The 23,960-nt window shown below is 40.2% G+C and overlaps 1 protein-coding gene across 1 annotated transcript in view; it reads left to right on the top strand.

Annotated features, from left to right (window-relative positions):
- Positions 1-23,960, top strand: part of kcnh5b (potassium voltage-gated channel, subfamily H (eag-related), member 5b) — a 254,006-nt gene that overhangs the window by 56,908 nt on the left and 173,138 nt on the right. The window contains exons 6-7 of the mRNA XM_049596619.1: positions 2,819-3,211; positions 23,606-23,763. Coding sequence (XP_049452576.1) covers positions 2,819-3,211; positions 23,606-23,763 — 551 coding nt within the window. The remainder of the gene's footprint in view (positions 1-2,818; positions 3,212-23,605; positions 23,764-23,960) is intronic.

Below are 23,960 nucleotides of genomic sequence, written 5' to 3'. Positions count from 1 at the left end.
ATGACAAGAAATAGAATAATGGTAGTTACCGCAGCAACATGTCTTATTAGCAGTATTACTAACAATATTTAAATATTATGCTCAGTATTATTTGCGGAAGCAGTATTTGTCAAACAGCAATATTACCACTAGAACTTGTCATTAAAGTTGCATAAGTATCTCCGTCAGTGTACTGGAGCTGATATTTAAGTGTATCTCAGTGGTGTTTTTCTTTTAAACAGCAGGACGTGTTTAAATGAGTCTGATTTATAATCATGTATAATATATTTGGACCTGCAGACGATATTACAGTTCATCTCTGTAGCAGCTGGATAAAAACAGAATAATATGCAGTTGAGTGTAAAATGAGTGGAGCGGTTGATGTGTGATCTCTCTGTGGTCTGCAGAGGAAATCAAACTGCTGTGTGTATGATTTAATGCCGTCTCTGTTATGCAGAGGAGGCTGAGCTCAGCAGGAGTTATCATCACCGCACTGCAAAATATAATGACTGGTTGTTTTTTTTATCTGTCTGGTCAACACTTGTGTTCCTCTCATCTGATTTTCTCTTTCTCATTTCTGTCTCATTTCAAGCCAGATTTATTCATTATGCAGTTTTGTCACAGGGAGCTGTGCGCAGCAACAAGAGAGATGAATGCAGATGGAAACAGGGCAGGAAAAACATCACAAATTTTAATATACTTTTCTGGCTCTATTCTCCCCCTCTGTAGCCGCAGTAGGTAATAATGACTAGACTAAAAAGCAAAGTCGTTTTTGTGCTTACTTTTTCCTTAATTGCTTTCATCTGTTTCACAAGATTAATTTCACCTCTCCCTTCTTTTGCTTTTTCTTTCTAGTATCCTACCTTTTATAAAACATCTGGAGTGCATTTACATGGCAAAGCTCTATTTCTCAGGTTTCTCTTACAAATATAACCAAAAATTAGAAATATAATTTACAGAAAATAAACCAAACTTTTCACCGTGTTGAACTGCAGACTACATGTGAACAAATCAGTAAAACAGGTTAGTTGTCTTTGTGCTCAGTTTAAAGTATAAAGTCAAGACTGGGCCAGAAGCAAAATAGACGAATGTTGAGTGTAAAAGACAGGTGAACTTGTTAGAGATAAAGTTTGTTTAAAAATGCATAACTTTAATCCTTTTGAATATCTTTGAATGTATGACATGTAAAACAAAGTTTAAAAAAGAAAGATCAAGTAATTTGTTTTGTACATATGTTTTATAACATTAGTGATCTATACTGTTTTGTTTTATTTTGCTCTGTTAATGATGAGATAAAAATTTGCCCTAAGGAAGCCCTAAGAGGCAAGCAAGACTTTTCTTTTTGTGGAGATGTTTTTATGTTAAAATTTTCTCCCCATTCTGTGAAAACAGGTGTTTTTTAAGGATATGTTTTTTTTTTTTTTTAATTATTATTCATGAGAAAAGGTGAATTTGTTTTAGAATTTTCTTTTTTTTTCATCTATGAAAGCCAATTCTTTTTTCAGGATAACTTTTCTATTTTTTTTTTTTTTGGTCATCTGTAAAAACAGGTGATTTTTTTTCAGGATAGTTTTTCAGTTTTTATGTCTTCTGTGAAAACAGGTGATTTTTTAAAGGATCATTTTTCTACCTTTTTTTCATCTGAAACACGGAAAACAATTAGGAGAATTTTGATATTTGTTTTCATTTGTGAAAACAGGTGATTTTTTCAGGATAATTTTTGTGCTTTTTCTTTTATCTATTAAAAAAGGTGATTTTTTTAAGGATCATTTTTGTACTTTTTTTCACCTGAAAACGGGGAGAAAAAAATAGGATAATTTTGATATTTTTTTTCATTTGTGAAAACAGGTTAATTTTTCAAATATTTTTATTTCATCTGTAAAAAAAGGTGAAAAGTATATATTTTTATATTTTGTGAGAAAAAAACACAAATTTTCACAGATAGACAGAAAAAAAACTTTCTTTATAAAATTCACCTGTTTTCTTAGATTATACCAGAAGGGCTCAGGGCTGGATATATTTTATAATTTTGAATTTTTTTATTCATAACTTCACTTATTCTATGGTTTGTACTCTTTCATGTTGTGTTCCATTTGAGGAAAAAGTTTGTGCTCAAGATGCTTGGTATGCATAATGTATTAAAAATAAATATATAAATGCTATAAATTTACTTTGTATTCATACATTGTAGAGTTAAACATAAATACACAAAGAAAAGTAATGTATACAGTAAACTACATAAAAGTGCTCCATGTTACAATATTACCATATTGGAGTGTAAGAATAATTGTATAGAAAGATGGAAATCATGTGTTACAAATGTTACTAAATCTAAATTAAAAAGTAGAAAAATAAGGTATGAATGGAAAAAATGAATACATATTCGGTTGTTACCTTGTTAACATTTTCTTCAAAAGGAAAAATTAAGTATTATTTATGTATAAGGGAACAAAATGATTTACAGAAAGTAATTTAGAAAACAAAAATTGTAAAATACATACAGTAATAGATGAAGTAAGCACAGGCAAGGGACAACACATTAAAGAAGATTAATGATACATACAACACATAAATACACACATAAATGAAGTAAACATAAGAGAGCAAATGAGATTCAGAAGTTGGCTGGATCAAACAGTTACACAGAGACAAGTCCATGAAGTTTTTAAACGATGGTACTGACTTATCAGTTGAATTCAGTCTGATTCTTGATTTTCAGTGTGTTTAGTATGTATCAATGAAAAGGTATTTTAATTCACTCTTGGAAGAAAAGTGTACCTGATTAACAGAGACCCAATAAAGCTTTTTTTTGGAGTAAACGTTTCTTCTCTGTCTCCAGGTTCTGCAGCTGAACTCCGACATCCTCCCTCAGTACAAGCAGGAGGCCCCCAAGACCCCTCCCCACATCATCCTCCACTACTGCACCTTCAAGACCACCTGGGACTGGGTCATCCTCATCCTCACCTTCTACACGGCCATCATGGTGCCCTACAACGTCTCCTTCAAGACCAAGCAGAACAACATCGTGTGGCTGGTGCTGGACAGCGTGGTGGACGTCATCTTCCTGGTGGACATCGTCCTCAACTTCCACACCACTTTCGTGGGGCCCGGCGGAGAGGTCATCTCTGACCCTAAGCTCATCCGTATGAACTACTTAAAGACCTGGTTTGTCATTGACCTGCTGTCCTGCCTGCCCTATGACATCATCAACGCCTTTGAGAACGTGGACGAGGTACGGCTTGGTTTTTTTGGATGGTTTTCTCAGCTGTGAGTGCAAGAAAGGTGTGCAGAGAGGTAACAATGTTCAAGGGAACGATAGCAAATTTTACTGCTGTGAACTTTCTAAGGGTAGATGCTTTGACTTATCAGTTAGAGTTGTAACAACCAGGATTACAGGACGTCACGTTTAGCCTCACTATATATACGTTTTTTGGTGCTATGTCTCTTGGATGCCTGCTGATTGGAAATTAACTTGGGTTAGGGATGGTGTCCATGTGTATTGATCAAAATATGATTGAGCCAGTTATTTATTTTGACCAACAGATGATTTGACCGTCGCTAAGGCATCACAGGACCCCTTCCTACACCTGACAGGACAAACACATGACTTGGGCTGTAGACTAACACTGTAGAAGACACAACAAAACAGTTCTGGAAATTATTTAAATCAAAGCCAGAGTGACGAGAGAAAGGTCATGATACTGCAGAATTGAGCATGTTATATCGAGAGCGCTGGATTACTGTATCCAAGAGGTGATGAATCATCATGTCATTATGTTAACTGTTTCCTGCAGTTTGCTGATTGGTCCAGCACCCAGCTGCGAGGACAGACAGACGAGGAAAGGCTTTGGATATGATTTGTCAAACTGTTCCCTCCTCAGAAATGTTTCTGGAGCAGTGACTTTTGAATTAGAGATGTTGAACAGTGAGAGACAACAAGGATGCCATGGATGTGACAAACACAGACTCTGGAGCAGCAAACCACTATTTGCCTTGTGAAGATACAGTGGAGTAATGACATCCTGAGCAGAGAATGAAGTCACGCTCCCTCTGTGTGTTGTAATCTGAGCTTCTCTGTTTGTTGTTGTGGTAGGTAGTGTGGACGTGGTTGCATGTTAGTGCGTGCGTGAATCTCACTAGCCAGCAAACCACCACAATGTGCTTCACTCATTTAGGGGTTATTGCTGATATCGGGATGCCATTGTTGCATAAATGCAGCGCCCACCCTCTGGTTTCTAGGGCTGTACCCAAATATTCAGATATTCGAATATTCGTTTCTATGGGCAGGTATCCGTTATGAAAATTTGGTATTTGATATTCATTTTTTTTAATTTACTTTTTTTTTTTTTTTTTAATTTATTTATTTATTTTTTTTTACATATTTTTTTGGTGCTAAATGTAGTCTTTTTGTTGTTGGTAAATGTAGGTTATCAATAAAAATCAAAACTTTTAAATTGCATTGTTAAAAATGTGAAAATATAGTATCGCCTACCAACTGAGCTTGTGTGCACGGCACGCTTGAGCTCATCCATCTGAGGCTGTGGATCAATGCCAAGTTTTACCACTTTATCACTATTCCCTCTAACTTGTAGCTGTTTTTTTTTTTTTAATTTAATATGAATTATGGAACCGTTTTTGTCAACGTTTGTTTCCCCCGTTTTGTACAATAAATTATTGTTTAAAGTTTCAACAAGTTTCTTTTGGAGTGTGTGACACAAGTGTGTTTTGAAAACGACCACGGACTGTCACCTGCTCAACGCATCACTACCTTCGGACGCCATGACAGTAACAGCCAATAATGTCAAAATATCATTTACAGACCGATTTAACAGACGATCACTGCTGCCCGACCCACAGGTCCATTTGCGGGTCCCGCGGGTTACGGGTCAACCCGCGCATCACTACTCAGCTCAGTCTATAAAGGCTGTACACAACAGTAGACATTATATTCTATTCAGGCCGGCAGAACCAGCAGCGCATCGGCTCTACAGTGTACGACACTGCTGATTAACCATTTTATTGCAGCACAGAGTGTCTGCCAGCAACCAGTTACTTGCAGAGGCTTCCTACAACTTGTTTCAGCGGTTCCAATTCAATCAGAAGCCAAATTAAACAGGATGACTAGCCAATGTGAAAATCAAAAGAAAGCATAGAATAATGTACTGAAGGAGACTGTTGTGCCATCACATCTTTTTTTGTGGTTTGAGAGCAAAGATCTGGTCGCCGCTGTGCAAAACTCCGCAATACAATTGGGTCCTAAAAAAAAACAAGAATCTAACCCACAACCGCTGCAGCAAGGACATAACCTCTGTAGATGAGGCGACTGCTCTACCAGGTGAGCTAGTTGCCGCCTCAGAAACTGACACTAGACATCTTAATCATCCTAACAGCAGCACAAGACATGAGAGTAGCCTAAACGCCAAAACACACCGGCGGCGTCATTGACGCGAGTCAAGTGCCGCCCCCAACACACACAAAAAGCGTTGCGCCGCGGGACGTCAACCAGATTTTTATTGCACTATTCCAATAGGTGGCGGTACTGGTTGCCAGCTGCTTTTTCAAGGGCAGCGACGCTGGAAAAATAGGACAATAGCGTAAAGTGCCACAGTGCGGCACGTCAACGCGTGTCGAGCTGCCGCCGGTGTGGGTTTGTAAATAGAAAATAATGGGGGCGGCTGTTTTGACGCGCATCGTACGGCGCCGGTGTGTTTTGGCCTTAACTGCGAAATCAGGTCAGGGGCTTTCAAAATAAAATAATCTCTGCGTGTAACAGCTTGTTTCCACGTATGTATGTGTACAGAGACGAGTCAACCGAAAGTCCATTCATTCCTATGGGAATCTCCGTGATAGCCGATGTGCCTGCGAAACGCCTTCCCTTCCCTTCGTAATGTTTCGGTCCGTAATTTGCCTCAAGAACCGGTAGTTTCTCTCAGGTTTCTATCCATCTGTAAAGAAATGCACTTCCCTGCGTTGGACACTAGAGGCATCATCCGTATATTTTGCGAATCTATGAACACCAGTCACATATGTAAGTGGAAACGAGACGTAAAGCTCTCACCGTACAGTGGGTAATACAGAAGCCTACTAACACAGTTATGTGAAATGACTGGACAGCCTACCTAAGACAGTGACAGCCCGTGCAGCAGTTGCTAGGTGAAAAGGCAAACTTTTACATTTCTGCTACCATTAAAAAGAAGTTTCGGCACATGGCCAGTTGTTGCTGTGTTCGACTCATTTTTACCTCTTTACAGACACGGTTTTGGATGTCTAAACGTAAAAAGGAAAGAACAGAGAAGAATCTGGTTTTATTTGAAACTCTGACATTATAAATTAGAAGAACATTTTCACCAAAAAAAGTGACAATTTGTGTCCTGGGAAAGAGTCCTCATTTTCAGGGGCAGTCACTGAAAAGAGAGAACAATCTCGGAACAACCAGATTGTGTGGCAACCTTACATTTAGCTCAAAGCTCTAATGTGTCCTCCTCACAAAGCTACTTGTGTGGCTGTTTTTCTTGTGTAAGACACAACAGCAGGTGCTGTTTTTAGTTAATAAGCTCATTAAGTTTACTGATTAATAATTGATGGTGCTCTGTTTTTATTCAGGCTGAGATAATGGATGGCAGTTTGCTCGTGAAAGTGGAGAATAATTGGAATTTCTAAACTTTCGAGTGGTCCTTCAGCAGGCCATGTAATAGCTTGAAATTAATTATTGAAATGCTTTAAAAGTCGATACCCTCATTGTAGGGTCACGTGGATGTATTTGAATCTGCCAGCATGTAGAATTGAATTAGAACCGAGTGTAATGAGGATGGGTTGTGGTTATGATGTGAGTTTATCAGGCGTTAAAGATGGTTTCCTGCTCTGTTCATCAGCTGTTTGGCCTCCTTCATCAGAATTAAATCTAATGTCACTGCGTCTCTTCACAAGCTTTAACAGAGCATGTTGATTTGGTGTCTTATTATTTTGCAGCTGTTAATGAATGTATGTTCCTCTGGGTATGAGAGTTTTTAGATCCTGAACCTGTTGTTTGATTCCTGCGTGAGGTTGTGTGAGGATTCAGACCTGCTTTGCATGTTTTTCACAGCTATTTGCACCCGTCAGATATCGAGGAGTTATATCAATATGGCCGCAAGTCCATTAGAGGTGATTTTCTACTTGATTTCCCGCTGAATTAATTAGACCTCAGCCTGAGTGGAAGGACCAATCTACTGACTGTGAAATGAAAAAGAACAAATGTTGTACTCCTGCATTTCTCTGATTTTATGGTAGAACATTTAATCTGTTAATGAGTGGGTGTGTATTTGTTGTATAAAAAACAAACAAACCAAAAAACATTTTTTTGAACACATGCTGTGGGTGTGTTTTTGTGCACAGACGTTCAGCACTGTGTTGTGTGTGCTTGTGTGTCTGCCAACTGGGGGCTTAATCACATGAGTTTTTGAATGCCAGTAATAATAATAATAATACCAGTTATTTAAGCTGCCTGCAGCTGAATTTTCAACATGCATTATTTTTTTTATGCCAAAAAATTGCTCCACACCTCCTTCAGCATTTTATTCTCGTCTTTAACAACATTTAGACCGACATAACACAGGAAAACTTATAAAACAGTTATTAGCAGTTCTTTAAGTTGCAACAAAAAATATTTTTTGGACGGTTTCTGGCTTTGATAAGTTTAATTTGTTTGTTTTGGAAGTTGAAGTAGGTTTTAATTTAGGGATCATTTACCATGACCAATTGAATATCAGTTGTATGGGTTAGCTTAGGTACACCTAATGACAGGTCATTGAGTAACCCCTAAAAACTTGACACAAGTAAAAAATATATTGTTGGGTTTTACAGTAGTCGATGCACCAAGCAGACAGAAAATTGGTCAGCAATTCTGATTATTGATTAATAATTTAGGTCATTTAACAAAGAGAGTATTAAACATTTGCTGATTTCAACCATTTTATACAGGGATGCACCGATATGGATTATTTCAACCAATACCGATAACCAATGATTACCTGCATCTCATGGCTGATAACTGATACGGTTACCAATTCCGTACCAATTTCACATTTTTCTGTCTTAAAAATAAGTGTATAACCTGTTGTTTATGTACACCTGAAGGTAAGAAAGGCTGAGATGTGGTGAGAAATTGGCTGATTTAATATTCCATAGCTCTGACCTAATCAAATCAAATTATTATTAATAAGTTTAACAACAGAGTCGAGCCTTTTAAAAGCTTGGTGTTGTATGTGAGCTGCTGCTGCTAATTAGCTTGTGCTAACACTGTGGAGATGGTCCTTCAGTGCAGCGTCTAACCTGTTTAATAGCTGCAGGAAGTCTGTTGATCTGGTGGGGTGTCGGGCGGTTGGAGATCAGACCCTCCGTGTAATCCTGTTGTCTTCCTCTGGAACTGTGAAAGACGTCCACACAGCGACATGTTTTGCCCTGTAGACAGGATTGCTGCTATGGTTATTGTCAGTTTAATATACCGTGAGTAAGAGTGAAGAAAAGTAGTTAAAGGGATAGTTCAGATTTTAAGAGGTGGGGTTGTATTAAGTACTTAACCATAGTCCATGTATCACCTACAGTCGATGGCAGTCTGCACACCCTAAGTTCGGAGAAGCAGGCAGGAGTGCTAATCCATCTACTGCTATGGACAGGGATGGCAGCAAAACATATTTTAGCTACCTAAAGAAATCAATATTAAGTGTAAGCTATATTAGGAATATTCTCTCTGCTTTACCTTGCTGTCAGACAGCCCTTTCTGACAGCTATTAGTTCGCTCTGCTCAAAGCCACCAGACTCCATCGAGAAAAACAGTAATTTTACCTTGCAGAACACAGGAACTGCTGGTCTAACACTGCCTCGATCAGTAAGTTAGTTTATGTTATTGTGTGACTTTCATGAATCTGAACTAACCTTCTTAAAACACCAAAATCACACAATACACAAAGAAACTAACTGATCGAGGCAGCGGTAGACCAAGAGGTTCTGTGTTCAGTGAGGTAAAACTACTGTTTAGACAATGGAGTCTGGCTTTCAAGAAAACATAGATAAGCTTCACTTTTCAGTTCAGTGGTGAAAATATTCAGATATTTTCAGAATATTTTCACCACTGAACTGAAAGTGAAACTTATCTAGTGTACATTTAAACTGATACTGATTTTGTCAGGTGGCTAAAATACGTTTTGCTGCTGTAGCACATTTCTTCGCTTCTGTGGTGGCACTCCTGTCTTCTTCCCCAAACTAGGGGGCCAGCCGACTGTCATCCACTGTAGGTAATTCATTACCTCTGCCAAGGAGGTTATGTTTTCGCCAGCGTTTGTCTGTTTTTCTGCAAAATAACTCAAAAAGTTCTGAACGGATTTTGATGAAATTTTCAGGAAAGGTTGATAATGGGACAAGGAACAGATGATAAAATTTTGGTGGTGATTGGTTGAAGCAAAGTGGATAAAATAATAAAATGGTGGGAAATCCGAGCTGCTTGGTGGAGGTCTGCGCTCTGTGAGTGTGCGCTCTGTGAGTGCTCTAGTGGATACATACCTCATATAACCCCACTTAAAAAAAGATCAGATCTATCCCTTTAAATTGCTGCCCAAAACTGTGTTTTTATGTGTCCTGATGTACCTTTTTTAACAACTTTAAGCCAGTCAGACACCAGTGTTTCCCACGGCTCTGGTATAATGTTAAGTAGTTAAATTACAACCTGGAACATTATCCAACAGGCCGTGAAGGACTTTAAGGCATAATTGCCCACCTGGGATATTCTTTTAAGTTACAGAAAACATTACCAAGTGCATAAACAAAGTGTGCCAAGAAAATATTTTTTTATGAAACGGAAATGTGACATCTGTGGCTTAAATATTTATATTTGAGGTCAATATTGTGCCCATATGTCTCAGTTTAACATTCTCTGTTAAATAACTTCCCCATGGGTTCATGTGTGTTTGTGTGTGCTCTCCTGCTGCTGGCCGACTGTGTCCTCCACCAGACTAAACAGTGTATTGAATTGTGGATGCTCCAGTAGGTGTCTGGAGTGGCACTGTGTCTTCGTTCAGGTGTCTCTCGTCCTCCGGCTTCTCGCTGCCGGTTGCTCATGGATTCGATGAGATCCCTGTTGGGTAAAGTTTTCTGCTGCTGTCCCTTAAACAGCAGACAGCAGCGAGTCGGGCAGACGAGCTGAGAGGAAATCAATGGCACGTAAATTTCCAGCCACAAAAGAGGACACAGTCAGAGTCTCTCTTCCCCTCTTTGCTAAATTGACGTTTTTGTTGCTGCTTTCCCGTATTAGCACGCTGGAAGAATAGATGGATGCTGACTGAGGGCAGTGTGTGGGTGGCTTAAGGTGCAGTGTGAAAGAAAATGGCAGAGATTATTATAGACTCATTGCAGTTCCCCTGTTGCTGTCTCTGATGGCTGAAGCCGGCAGAAAGTATTTTTAGTTGTATTTTAATGCAGGTTTCAAGATGCTGCCAAGCTTGTGACATGCAGGCACTGCCAACTCACACACATACACACACATCCACATCCACACAAACACATACATATACATGACTTTACCAAGCCCAAACTATAACCTCTCTCCACTAGAAAAGTTTTCCTCATCTTACTTATAATGTATATCTTAACCTCAGTTCGATTTAAGCAGACCTCTGTACAATCTATGTCTTATTTTGTTGTTTTTGTAACCCAGTCGCCAGAAATATGTTTACATTGTGTGTTACTGCAAACCATAAATGTGCTACTTTTGCACTTTATTATATAGCAGATACATTCAAACATTATTATATACAACACACGAGGTTAGGTTTTGGCACATAAATCCCTTGGTTATGGTTGGGAAAAGATCATGTTTTGGCTTAAAATACCCGGTTGTAGGGGCAAAATCCTGGCAAGCAAAGCTGCAATCACTTGGTATAAAACACTGGCTTTTCATGGCATCATCCCTGCAGACTGGTTGCTACAAAACACCCATTTTGGGCCTAAAGAGCTGATCAACATACAGACAGGTTGCTACAAAACACCTATAATTGGAGCCAAAAAAGCTCATGGAAACACACCAACAGGAGGCTACAAAATACTCATGATTGGAACCTAAAATCCAATGGAAAAACACTGATGGGTTGTGAAAAACACCCATGATGAGAGGTGAAAACCCCAATGAAAACACACTGACAGGTAGCTACAAAACATCTATGATTGGAGCCAAAAAAAAAACTCATGGAAACACACCGACAGGAGGCTACAAAACACCCATGATTGGAGCCTAAGAGCCAATAGAAACACTCTGACAAGTGGCTACAAAATACCCATGACTGGAACTCAAAAAGCCAATGGCAACACACTGACAGGTGGTTACAAAACACCCATGACTGGAGCCCAAAAAGCTAATGGAAACACACTGATGTGTCACTACAACCCGCATACGATTGGAACCTAAAAAGCCAATAGAAACACACTAACAAGTGGCTACAAAACACTAATGACTGGAACCTAAAATCCAATGGAAAAACACTGATGGGTTGCTAAAAACACCCATGATTAGATGTGAAAACCCCAATGGAAACACACTGACAGGTAGCTACAAAACACCTATGATTGGAGCCAAAAAACTCATGGAAACACACTAATTGGTTGCTCCAAACCACCTACAATCGGAGCCTAAAAAGCCAATGGAAACACAGCAACAGGTGGTGAGCTTCAGGTTGAGGATGGGGTTTAATGTAATGTTTGGCCTTAGGGTCAGAACCTTTCTGTTAGTAGTTAGTCAGACTGCTGATGCTGTTTACCCCATTAGACTCTGTTATAGTGTTGTTGGCACATCCACAAATCTCAGCTATCAATATTGCAGGTAAAATCTTTTCTTATCCAATGCAAAAGATAAGAGGAAGACCTACACATTATACAAAAACAGACTGTTTCTCTGTGTTTCTTCCTGTTGACATTTTGGAGATACAGCAACACCTACACCAGCACATACAGGTCAGCAGTTACATCAACAACACCACTGAAGTAGTCCGGCAGTGGCTGTAAAACAACAAGAAAATGATGTAAGATTCTTATGGGGAATTGTGTTGCTGCTTTGTCACGTTGCAGCAGAGATGGTGTGAAAAGTCAGTGTACGTTTGTGTTTGTGTGTTGAGGTTGGGGGTTTGGGGGACTGCTTGGGTTGGAGTCAGGCAGGGAGGAACCCCCCACGGGTCCTGAAGCCACCTGCTGTCACTGAGGAGCCTGACAGGCCGATGGGAGCTCACAGGATGCATCTGCAGGCGCCGCGGCGGCTCAGAAAGGTCTAATCCAGGATGACCTTTCTGCGTGGCGTGCATGTTGCCACCGCCATAACCGGCCAAGCTGACAGTGCCGGGAGGAAGCTGTGCATCGTGCAGTCGGGGGTGGGATATACACTCTGCATGGTAACTCAGAGAGAGGGAGGAAGAAGAAGAGGAAAGGTGGAGTTGAATGTGTCTGTTGAATGACATAAAGGTAAAAGTGAAGTAAAGATTGGTGGCTGGAGGGAAGATGAAATGATATAGAGATGAAAAGAAGGATGGAGTTGCTATGGATGAGAGCGCTGGCTTAATAAAATCTTAAAGAGGGATTGTCTGGTGAAAATAAATGATTAAAAAAGTGGAACTGTAGAATAGCAGAGTGGCGACACGAGGGATTGAAGGTGAATCAAGACAATATTTCTGTTCAGGTTAAATTTTTTTAGTGTCTCTTGCAATTTAAAAAAGCAGCAGCATTTCTGAAGTCTTTATATCTGTTGGTTTTGTTTGTTGTTTGTGTCATGGAGTACAACACCAGAAAAGAAGAGAAGTTTTGTTGCTTTGCTGTTCTTTCCAGTGGATGGGTCTAATTGCTGGTGTTTGCAACTTTTAGAGCTTGAACTCTGCGTGTGCTCCTGAGCAATGACATTTCAGATGGTGCACTAACTTTGTCGTATTTCCCGTCTGTGTTGGCACTGACTTTCAGCAGTTATGATGAACTCTAAAGGGGGCCTGTTGGGCTGTTCCTTATTTTCTGTCAAACATGGCCAAAGTTTCAAATAATGAGGTAAACATATGGAAGGTAATCCCTTTAGCAAAGACCTCAGGCTTTAGACCGTTCTAAATGTTGTTCCCAACCTTTTTTTTCTACTTTTGAGACAAGCTGACATCAGATTGTGACATTACCTGCACTGCTACATGTAGCTACATGCCAACATCAGGGAAGCATGTAATCATGGTTGCTGATGTTGGGGGCTTCTCCCTAATTTCGGATAATAATCCTTCTGGAACTTGTCCAGTTGTGAAGATTTTGGTTCAGGTTTTATTTGTGATTTTTCAGAGTAGAAAGTGCTGCTATACTCCATTACAGTCATTCCATGGCTGCAGGTACACTGCTACATGTAGCTACATGCTAACATCAGAAAATCGTGTAATCTTGGTTGCTGATGTTGGTCATTTCTCCCTGATTTCTAAAATATTCTTGCTGGAACATGTCCAATTGTGTGGATATTGATGTAGGTTTTATTGGTGATATTTCCTATTAGAAAGTGCTGCTATATTCCATCACAGTCATTCCATGGCTGCAAGTACACTGCTACATGTAGCTACAGGCTAATGTCAGGGAAACATGTAATCTCTGTTGTTGATGTTGCTCATTTTGCCCTGATTTCCGATCATCATTCCTGTAGGAACATGTCTGGTTGTGTTTAGAGGCTTAATTGGGGGTTTCTGGTGGTAGAAAGTGTCCGCAAAGTGTCAACAACGTCCCCGGCTGCAAAAACAATGCAGAGACACAGAAATGCCGAAGACCCAAAAAAAGGCAGTTATTGTTGACATAGGGTGTAGCCCACATTGTGATATGTACTCCTATTTAGAGCAGTGGCTATCTAGATTAAGTAATCTTGAAAAGTTTATGTCTGGATCAGGGTGATCCAATACTGTGTTGCTTTAAAAAAAACGGCACAGAAGTGAAATGGATTAGCTGATCCTGGATGGCAAAACATGGGATTTACAAATGTGAATGAGTTCAGTCCAAATCAAACTTTTTGGACAACTGGGCCCATATGTGCATAATACCAGTGCAAACTGGTGTTATGCATGCTGGCCCACTGTCATTGGTTTACTGGGACATTAGAATAGAACAGCGTCATTGTTAATGTTTTTAGTTGCACCTGTGCTTTTCCTGCTGTGACAGGTCCAAATGTCTGCTGTGTAAAATACCTATTAAATGAGAGATGAATAGATGGGTAATGGCATAAAATAGAAGAATGGAAGGAAATGTGTATGAAGGAAAGATGGTCTGGAGTGTGGAGAAGACAGAGAGATGAAGAGAAACTAGTTAAAAACAAAACTCTCTTTCGTTGCTGCTCTTTTGGTTGAACATATTACAGTCAGTTGCTGATTGCCTAACTCTACTAATCCCCACAGATAGTTTATATTGTATGTCTTTCATGTGTCAAAGGGAGATATACAAAAGCTATTAAGCCAAATGTATTGTGTGGAACTAAACTATCAAAAACATATTCAGTTTGACGTTTATCCTCATGTTTCAAATGTTGACAGGATTAAAAATTGTACAAAAAGCACCTTTACTTTACAGCTTTGGCAGCTTGGGGAAGGTTCTGCCTTTGGTGGAGGGTGACAATTGAAAACTCAATTGAAGCATGGCGCTCTTTTGCTAAAAGCTGGGACGTTTTAAATTTTTAATGCGCACCGGATTGAGCGCTGAAAATGCGTTAAGCTCCCTGTGTTGTCAGGAACATGCAACAGTGCGTCCTCTGCTTAGAAAATAATGAGAGAAAGAGCCGGCGCTGTGAAAAGAGCTTCCCTGCGGACACGTAATCTCCGTCTATATGCTGTCTCACTTCTCCAGGCTCTGTTTGGATAAACAGGTGCTTATGAGACATGATTCTACATGCATTGCTCGCTCTTGACTCATGCTCTTTTCATCTGTGTTGCTCTGTCCTGTGGCTACTTAATTTAGAGGCATTTACATATGAGCTGGGAACCGTCCGAGTCCCAGCGGAGGCCTTTGAAGCTGTAGCTGGAGAGAGGCAGGGAGGGCTGGCTGGGTTTGTGCCATCAGGAGTGTGAGCTGAGGTGAAGGTGCAGCCAAGACCTCCTGAGTCCTGTGGAGGTGAAAACCAGGCCAGGTCACTGGGAACTTTTCTCAAGGAAAATAACAGATTCTTCGACAAATCTCCAGTGTTTGCCATGTTTTTTTATTTGTGGTACAGCAGGTACTGTAATTGCTGACACCAGGACTGCTGTTGTGACAAGAACTGGGCCTGAGAGGGGGGCTGGGATGTGAAACAGCTCACATGTTGGCTTTGACAGGAGAGGAGGCTCAGGGCTTGTTCAGACTGCCAGCTCAAAACTGTTTTTTGGCATGTCCAGATTTATTTTAGAAAAGTTGGACAGCAAGAAAAACATGAAAAGTTATTTTTCAGATCCAAACCACATTCTGAAGTGTTTTGAAACTGGACTTACATACGTATATGTCTCTGTCTGGCTGCTCTGGCCACTCAAATCAGATTTCAGTGTTTTCAGAAGCATCATTTGCTGCACAGTGAAGCCTGCCATGACTGCAGCACAATATCACAGTGTATACCAGCCACCTCTGTTACTGAGTTTGTCTGGGGTCATTCTGAACCACGACTTGACAGCACAATTGCTTGTAGGACGAAATAATGGATCTCCTTTTCTCATGCTTTAGGGTTTGGAGGCCACGTCACCAGCGTAGCTACACAGACACTGACACCTGGTCCGACGCTACGTTCAGACTGCTGGTAAACTGGGTTGGTTTCTCAAGTCAGATCTTTATTAATGGACTGAATGTCCACGCTGTTATTTGCAAGTAATCAGTTCAGATTTGTGTGTCAAGACATCACCAACCGATCTGCATGGGATGCTGTGGTAACGACTCAGGCCTCAGTAACAACGTAGCTACGCTGGTGACACAGCTTTCCAATGCAGAAGTATGAGAAATGGAGGTCCATCATTTCACCCCCCAAACAGTCCCATCAACGATCAATTAATCAACCAGCGACTGTCCAAAAACTGTTGTTCTCTATGTAGTCCTCTGTAACACTCGGCGGCTCAGCACCTGTGTCATTCTGGATATAACGTCATTGTGTGTCGCACTGGGAGTGAAACGTAACACACTTTGAAATCTGATTTGAGCGTCCAGACTGAGGCGTCTCTGTAGAAATCCCATTTATAGATAACTTACATTTGTACGTCATCATGTCGCGGATTACGCTGAAACAAAAAACACTTGGTTAAGGTCAGGAAAAGATCATGTTTTGACTTAAAATACCTGCTTTTGGAAGCCCAGTCCCAGCTGAAAATGAAGCGATGTCTCAATAAAAAAACAGCTGCCTGAAAATGCAGCTTTGGCTCAATAAAAAATAACTGCCACTTATTTTGTGGCACCATGCTCAGTGGAAACAGCAACAGGTCACTAACAAATACCCATGTTTGCTGGCTTAAAATACACTGGAACACTGCGATGACTCGCTAACAACAACCAGTTTTGTTGTTTGTTGGTCTTGAACAGTGGTCTGCAGCTTAGCAGGTGTCTCACTTAGGTGACCATCCACCATTCCTTCCACCTCTCAATGACAAAATCAGCTCATGTACTGCATTGCTTTAGAAACGTTGATATGATATGAGACCTACAAATGTAATGTATTCGTGGTTTGCAGAACAGACAATACCAACATTTTTTTCTGCCGACTGTTCAGTCTACCCCCAAATGCGTTTTGGATCTGATCTGCATTTCTTTTCTTTTCTTTTTTTTCACTGTCCAGACTTTGTAAGATCAATCTGTATATAATCTAGATACACCAAAAGATGGCTTTGGCCTGGCAGTTTGAACAAAGCCCTGTATACTGATAGGATGTTTAATAGATATTTTTAAAGTTTATTTTGTTTAATTGGTTAAGTATACAGTAATTGGCTTTTTAAAACCCAGACAGGCAGCTTCAAAGTAACTTCAGTTCCCAACAAAATTGGCTTTCATTATCACACAATGATTAACTGCTAAATTACTTCCAATCAGGCGAATTTAAAGTACTTGACCCCATAATCTCACTGGAAAGACTCCAGTCAACAAGTCTCCCTCGTCTGAATCCAAGGAGCACTTGTCAATTTGTTTAGTTTTCAGATCACTGCCAACACCAGTGTTGTGACTGTGTGAAGTAAATGTTCTGTTAATGTAGTGTGGTAAATATCTCATGGCAGACCTCGGCTGTTTACTAATGTGATCACTGAGAATGCTGCTCTACGAGCTTTTACAGACAGATTCTCAAACAGAGGAAATTAGTTTGCGTGGTGTGCAACAATGCACTCTTTGGCACAAATGTCCACAGGGACTCAGTCAGAAATACTTTATACTTTATCTCAAACTCAAGCAGGAACTGATCAGAGTTCAGTGGTCAAAGGTCACTGTGATCTCATCCGTTTAATTCTTGTGAACGCGATATCTCAAGAATGCCTTGAGGGTATTTTCTCAAATATGGCACAAACATCCACTTGGACTTACGCAGGAAATTATTAGAGTTGGTTGTCAAAGTCACCCTGACCTCATCCGTTTGATTCTTGTGAATGTGATAACTCAAGAAGGGCTTGAGGGAATTTCCACAAATTTGGCACAAAGGTCCACTCAGACTCAAGCAGAAACATTTGGTGGTCAAGGTGACTTGTGGCATCAGACACTGTTGAAAAAAGCCGTCCTTAAATGTTGGAATAATATGAGCCGTTCTGTGTTAGTTTAATGGTGCTCAGCGACGCCAGAGAAAAATGTGGTGAGACAAGAACAAAAGTTAAGGCGGCAAAAGTCCGTGTAAGGTGGATGGGAGGGGTGGTGGATGAGTCCAACAAACCCTGTTCTTTTTTCCTAAACCCAACCACGTTTGTTAGTTGTTGGAGTAAAAAAACGTTAATTTGCCTTGTTGTATTGACATAGTGCGTTTATTTTGATAGAGACTATATGTAAATGGTTAATTTAATTTTAATTTTAAATAAAACACACCCAGGATACCTTTCACGTTGTAGCTGGACATGGAAAGTCCATGACCAAACCAAAATATGTGACAAAGTCGGAGTGAGAATGTGTTAGGTGGGTAGAGGCATACGACTTGCAGTAAGTCTAGTTTTATTTAAATAGATATGCTATCAAAAGTGTATCCTTGAACAATAAATACACCTGTTACGGGTCTGATAGAGGGTGGTAACAGGTTTGCAGTTCTTTTCAGCAGGATGTTCAAACAAATCTTCTCAAACTACCTCAGCATAATTCCTCTTTTAGCTGTTTGTAGAACTGTTCCATTCATATGCTTGCTGTCAAAGCCTCATAGAAGCTGTAGCTTTTAAATGCTTACAAATAATTGTTATATCTACGTGTTATTTGAGTTTTACTGTGCAGTGCAGTAGAATGTATCTTTGAAAATGGACAGACAACCCTGGGAGCATGTTTTAGCTTTTCATTAAGACGGATGAGAAAACCCAGTGAGTTACAGAAACTAGAGGAACAGAGGCTATGGTTAGAAGAGGGCGTAATCTTGAGAAAGATGCTGAATAGTGCGAAACAAAGTCAGGACACTGAATATCAGTCTTGCTATCGTGGAAACTGAACACTGTCAGACTTTTTAAACCACAGAGTGAAATCATGTCTGAATATGGAGCAGAGGAGAGCAGCTCAGGACTATTACTGGGGTTAAAATAAGGTCAGTGGCTGGATGGGGCTGGTTTGCAGCTGAAGGTGGAGAGGTTGAGGGTGGAAGTAAATGTCAGGATGGAGGTGAGAGCAGCTCGCCTCGGACTCAGCGGCCTCCTACTTAATTACAGTACATCATAGCCTACATCATTAGATAACCCTGCTGGCTTTCATCTACTTGTTTTTCTTCCTATGCTCCAAAATGAGGAGATTCTTGTATTTTTTTTAGTGTTGGTAAATATATTTAGCTTCAGGTTGTACAGTGTCGGCCACGGCTGCTCCAAACACTCAGCTTCGTTAATTGTGTTCAAACGGATCGTGCAGTGCGTGCCGACGCCTCCGGGTCCTGGCTGCTGCTCCTGTGGTTAAAAACAATCACTCTTGTTTATTTTGAGCCTCTTTCTCAGCTGTATATGCGTGGTGAAGATTGTGGAGTAGAAGAGAATATGATGAACCAGGCCCTTTGGAGGACATAGGTCAGCTAGACTGGGGCAGAAAAATAATGCACTGAATTTGTTCTCAGACTACCGATAGTGTTTGGCAAGGCTTTGTGGTGTTGTGCATTAAAATTATATTTGTGTTTATGCAAGTTACTGCTAGAGCTTGGCTGATACTGGATTTCTGAGTAGGAGTTGTATGCCTCCGTGCCGGTAATAGTCGTGGCTGTCCCATTTTCGTGAACGCGATATCTCAAGAACACCTAAAGGGAATTTCTTTAACTTTGGCACAAATGTCACTTGGACTTAAGGATGAACTGATTAGAACTGATGAACTGATTTGTTGGTCAAAGGTCAAGGTCACTTTGACCTTGCTTTCATCTCATTATTGTGAACACAATATCTCAAGAACACCTTGAGGAAACTTCTTTAAATTTATCACAAACATCCACTTTGAATCAAGGATGAATGGATTAGAATTTGGTGGTCAAAGATCAAGGTCACTGTGACCTTGTCTGTCTCATTCTTGTGAAAGCAAATCTCAAGTAGGGATGCACGGTAATATCAGCACGTCATCTGTATCGGCCGATATCGACTTCAAAATAGGACTACTATTGGCCAACATGCTTTTTCTTATGTGCACAATTGGCCATCATGATAAGAGTATGCATGTAGAATATGATGTTAATTCCACCATAGAAGAGACTTGATGATTACTAAAATTAGGTGGGGAAAAGAGTGGATATATCGATATCAGTATCGGTTATCAGCCAAATGAGTTGTTATATTTTGGCATATCAGATGTCCGCAAAAAATCCAATATTGTGCATCCCTAATCTAAAAAAAAAAAAAAAACTTATGGAAATTTCTTCAAATTTGGCACAAACATCCACTTTGAATTTAGAATGAACTGATCAGAATTCATTGGTCAAAAGTCAAGGTCACTGTGAGCTTGTGTGTTTCATTCTTGTGAACATGATATCTCAAGAACGCTTTGAGGAAATGTCTTCAAATTTGGCACAAATGTCCACTTATTAACTGATTAGAACTCGTTGGTCAAAGGTTACTGTGACCTCACCAAACATGTCTTTGGATATAACTCAGCAATCAAACACTAGTTATGACAAAATTTCACACAAATGTCTAACAGCATAAAATGATGAAGTGATGACATATAATATCCAAAAGGTCCGAGGTTAACTTCACTGTTACATCATAATATTCTGCAAAACCTTTCTGGCCACTGAATTGGTGACACTAATCTTGAAATTGTGTTGATTATATAGATCTTCAGTGCTGCTGGGGAAGATGTGTGTGAAGCATCCATGTTATCACAGACATGCATGTAAACTGTAAGTGTAATTTGATGGGTTTGCTGAGGCGTGACATCTCGAGCGTAAATACTTAAAGTAGCTCTCACTCTTAAAAGAACTATTTTTAGGTGCCAGTTGATTGAAATCAGTAAATGGACCGGTTGAAATAAAATAAAATCAATGGCTGTTATAACACTAGAGGAAACAAAAATATAAACAAAAATAGAGAAATACTGGGATGGATTAGGATAATAAATAGACCAAAAGAAGTTACACCCACTTCTCCTGCAGGGGAACTGGACAAAATGGGAGTAGGGAATGGGTAAAAGGATGACATAGGAGGGTCTCTGAACTTCAACACTACTCCTGGTGTTTGTAGGTCCTCTCGGTCAAAAATAAACAATGACCAGAGAGACATAAAGGTGATATAAACCTGTTACATTTGTCCACATTCTCCTTTCTTTCTAGGAGTCTTTGTGCATAAAACACGACTGCAAAACTAAAACAACTTGTTGTTATTTGAGGCAACACATTTGCTTGTTTTTGCTCCCAAATGTGATTAAAACATAGTGGACACAGAACATTGCACTTTAATGTGGGTGGCTTTATTAGGGGCCATAAATTGCACTTTGAGCCGTGCTTTTTGTTGGAGGCAGGTTGTGTTTGCAGTTTGCTCACAATGGCCTCATACAACCTGAGAATTAAAAGGATGGATACCTCCGTAGAATCAGCAGCAAAACCTCCAAATGTAGACAAATTACAGTTCTCCCATGGTGTGTATCGTCGCATCATGCAAACCTTGTTAGCATGGTGTTAAAGTGGGGTAGTCTTGGCACCATTTAGAGAGCTATCTGTACAATCTGGCCGTTTAGTAACACAATAGTTGTAGATTGCAGGAAAGCATAGCAACACTGGCAACCGTGATTGTGTGTGTGTGTGTGTGTGTGTGTGTATCAAGCCTATTTAAAAGTGTTTGTGGGGCTTGGAAGTCCAAACAAGTCAGGTTCAAAAGACTGGAATTCACTTTGTGATCCAGTCAACAACATGTTGGCACCTGCTAAAGGAAACAAGTTTAAAGACACGTTTGGTCTCAGTGCGTATACTCCCAATCGTACCCTTTTAAAGTGACCTGTGCCAAGTGAATATTTGTGTGCTCATAACATGAAATGTCCTCATACCAGACCACTGACACTGATCTGACTCTGGAGAAAGACTTTAGGTTTCACTTTTCTGGCCAATACAGAAACAAAAATGTCACATTCATTAAATGTAAATGTGCCTATTTATTTACTTAAGGCTGAAGACGGTTCATGGCTTTAATAACTTAACTCCCGAATAGTGTTTTGAAAGATAAGTTTAGATTAAGAACTTTACTGTGTTTATTTTCTCAGTTTTTGCAGAGACCTTTTCTGGCTTCCTCTTGAGCTTAGAGCTGCGTAAGATGGACAAAATTAATTTCATTATTGAGAAACAATTTTGATGGATGTTGAAGCGTGGCTTTGAATGCAATAGTGCCAATTTCTAGCTTTGTTTCTAAGTGCTTTCCAATTATGATTTAAAATATGAAATACATAAATAGCTCCATTTATAAATAAAAGCCCTGCTAAAGCGCAAGAAGCGTCTGGTATGGATGTGATCATCTTAACACCTTTCTTACTTACGGTGTGTGTAGGTGTCTGTGCAGAGACACTCATTTGTGTATTTCAAATAATGGTAGTGTTTGTTTTTTTAAAGATGAATACAAAGCACTTTATGAAAAGGAACTATTAATTTGTGGGCGGACTGAAAACAAGCTGATAACACTGTTGTTGTCATTGTATTCCTTTACCACCAATGTACTTTCCTTCCTTATAAAAGCCTTTATGAAGTCTCACTGCACAAAAAGGTTTAAAGTGTTATTCAAACTGGACGCTATTTCCCATGTGTTTGAGTCTAAGTGATTACTGGGAACAACAATTTTTTTAACTGGTCCAGTACTGAGCGAGGAGGGCCGGAGCTGGGAGCAGCGAAACAGGCTGCAACGTAACCATTTGAGACATTTGGCACCGTCAATTTACGTCCAATAGAAGTGTTTGTTTTTGCCACTGACAGGCTGATTAATATTTTAAGCATCTGACAACTTATGTAAAGGATCTGTACAGAGATGGACATTTTTGTAAAAGAGTAAGATCCTTTTTTAAAACCAGGAATTCACCAGGAATGATGGATTCACGTCGTCAACTCTTACATTGAGTAACATTACAAGTAAACATTTAGTCCTTCTCAGGCAAGCTCAGGGGTTTAGTGTTGCTGTAGCCCACAGGAACGACGCTCCACAATGCTTTTTTCTCTCAAGGATTGGGGTATACACAGTTTACATAATGCAGTCGAAATTAATATATATTTTTAAACGCTTGCAGATCCACTCATTACTAAAAGTGTCTGTCATCTAAGAGACACAATAAAAACTAAAGTGATGGTCAAAGTTGTCACAGTGAAATTTAAGGTGTGCTGATGGATTCACGTCATCAACTCATGCATTGAGTAACATTACAAGTAAACGTTCCACCTTAAAAGTCCACAGTATGAACAGTGGTTACATGAGCCTCAAAACCAGCCACAACTCAGCCCTGAGCAGAGTGACCGTCCTCTACTGACCAATCAGACTGCAGTGTTCACAGCTCCACCTTTTAGTACCAGATCTGTGTGCTAGGTACCCCAACAGAGGGGGGACCAAACATGGGGACGGGATGGAATGGTTCCATTGGTACCATCCACAACTTTTCATTGTGGAAACGGGAAAAAAGTGTACTGAACTGAACTGAACTGAACTGAACTGAACTGAACTGAACTGTGCTGTACCGAAAGTGTTTGGTGGAAATGGGGCGTTAGACACAAAAACACAGGGAAATAGAATCCAGGTTGTAAAACATGGAACTTACCCTTTAATTACTTCTGTCTACCGTGTTTAAAAGTCTCTGGGCTCAGCGAACAGTTTGTTAATGCCCGAGGAATGCATTCACTATTTACACTAAAACCTGACTTTTACCTGTAATGACCGATTCTCTCTGTCTCTACTCATTTCCCCCTTTTCTTCCTTCTCCTCCCTATACCTTCCCTTACATATACCTCTCCACATTTCTCATCCTCCTCTGTCTCCTCCCTCCCTCCCTTCATCTCCCTCCTTCCTCCCCTCAGGGCATCAGCAGTCTGTTCAGCTCTCTGAAGGTGGTCCGCCTGCTGCGTCTGGGCCGGGTGGCCAGGAAACTGGACCACTACCTAGAGTACGGTGCTGCTGTTCTGGTCCTGCTGGTCTGCGTGTTTGGACTGGTGGCTCACTGGCTCGCCTGCATCTGGTAAACTGCTTTTTGTTTATGAGTTTTACGGCCACTGAAGGAACTGTTTCTCTTTCCCTCACAGTTTAGTGCCATTCATAAGCTCCTGCTGACTGCTGGGAATTTACCCATCTTCCTAATTGTTCTTAATTGCTTATGAATGCTGAACACTGCTCCCGCCCTCTCCACCTGTTCTGTGCATTACAAAGCATCTGCTG

The sequence above is a fragment of the Epinephelus fuscoguttatus genome, linkage group LG14 (assembly GCF_011397635.1).
Source record: "Epinephelus fuscoguttatus linkage group LG14, E.fuscoguttatus.final_Chr_v1".
NCBI lineage: Eukaryota > Metazoa > Chordata > Actinopteri > Perciformes > Serranidae > Epinephelus > Epinephelus fuscoguttatus.
The sequence above is the reverse complement of the archived record's forward strand: the minus strand, read 5'-3'. Positions and strand labels throughout refer to the sequence as shown.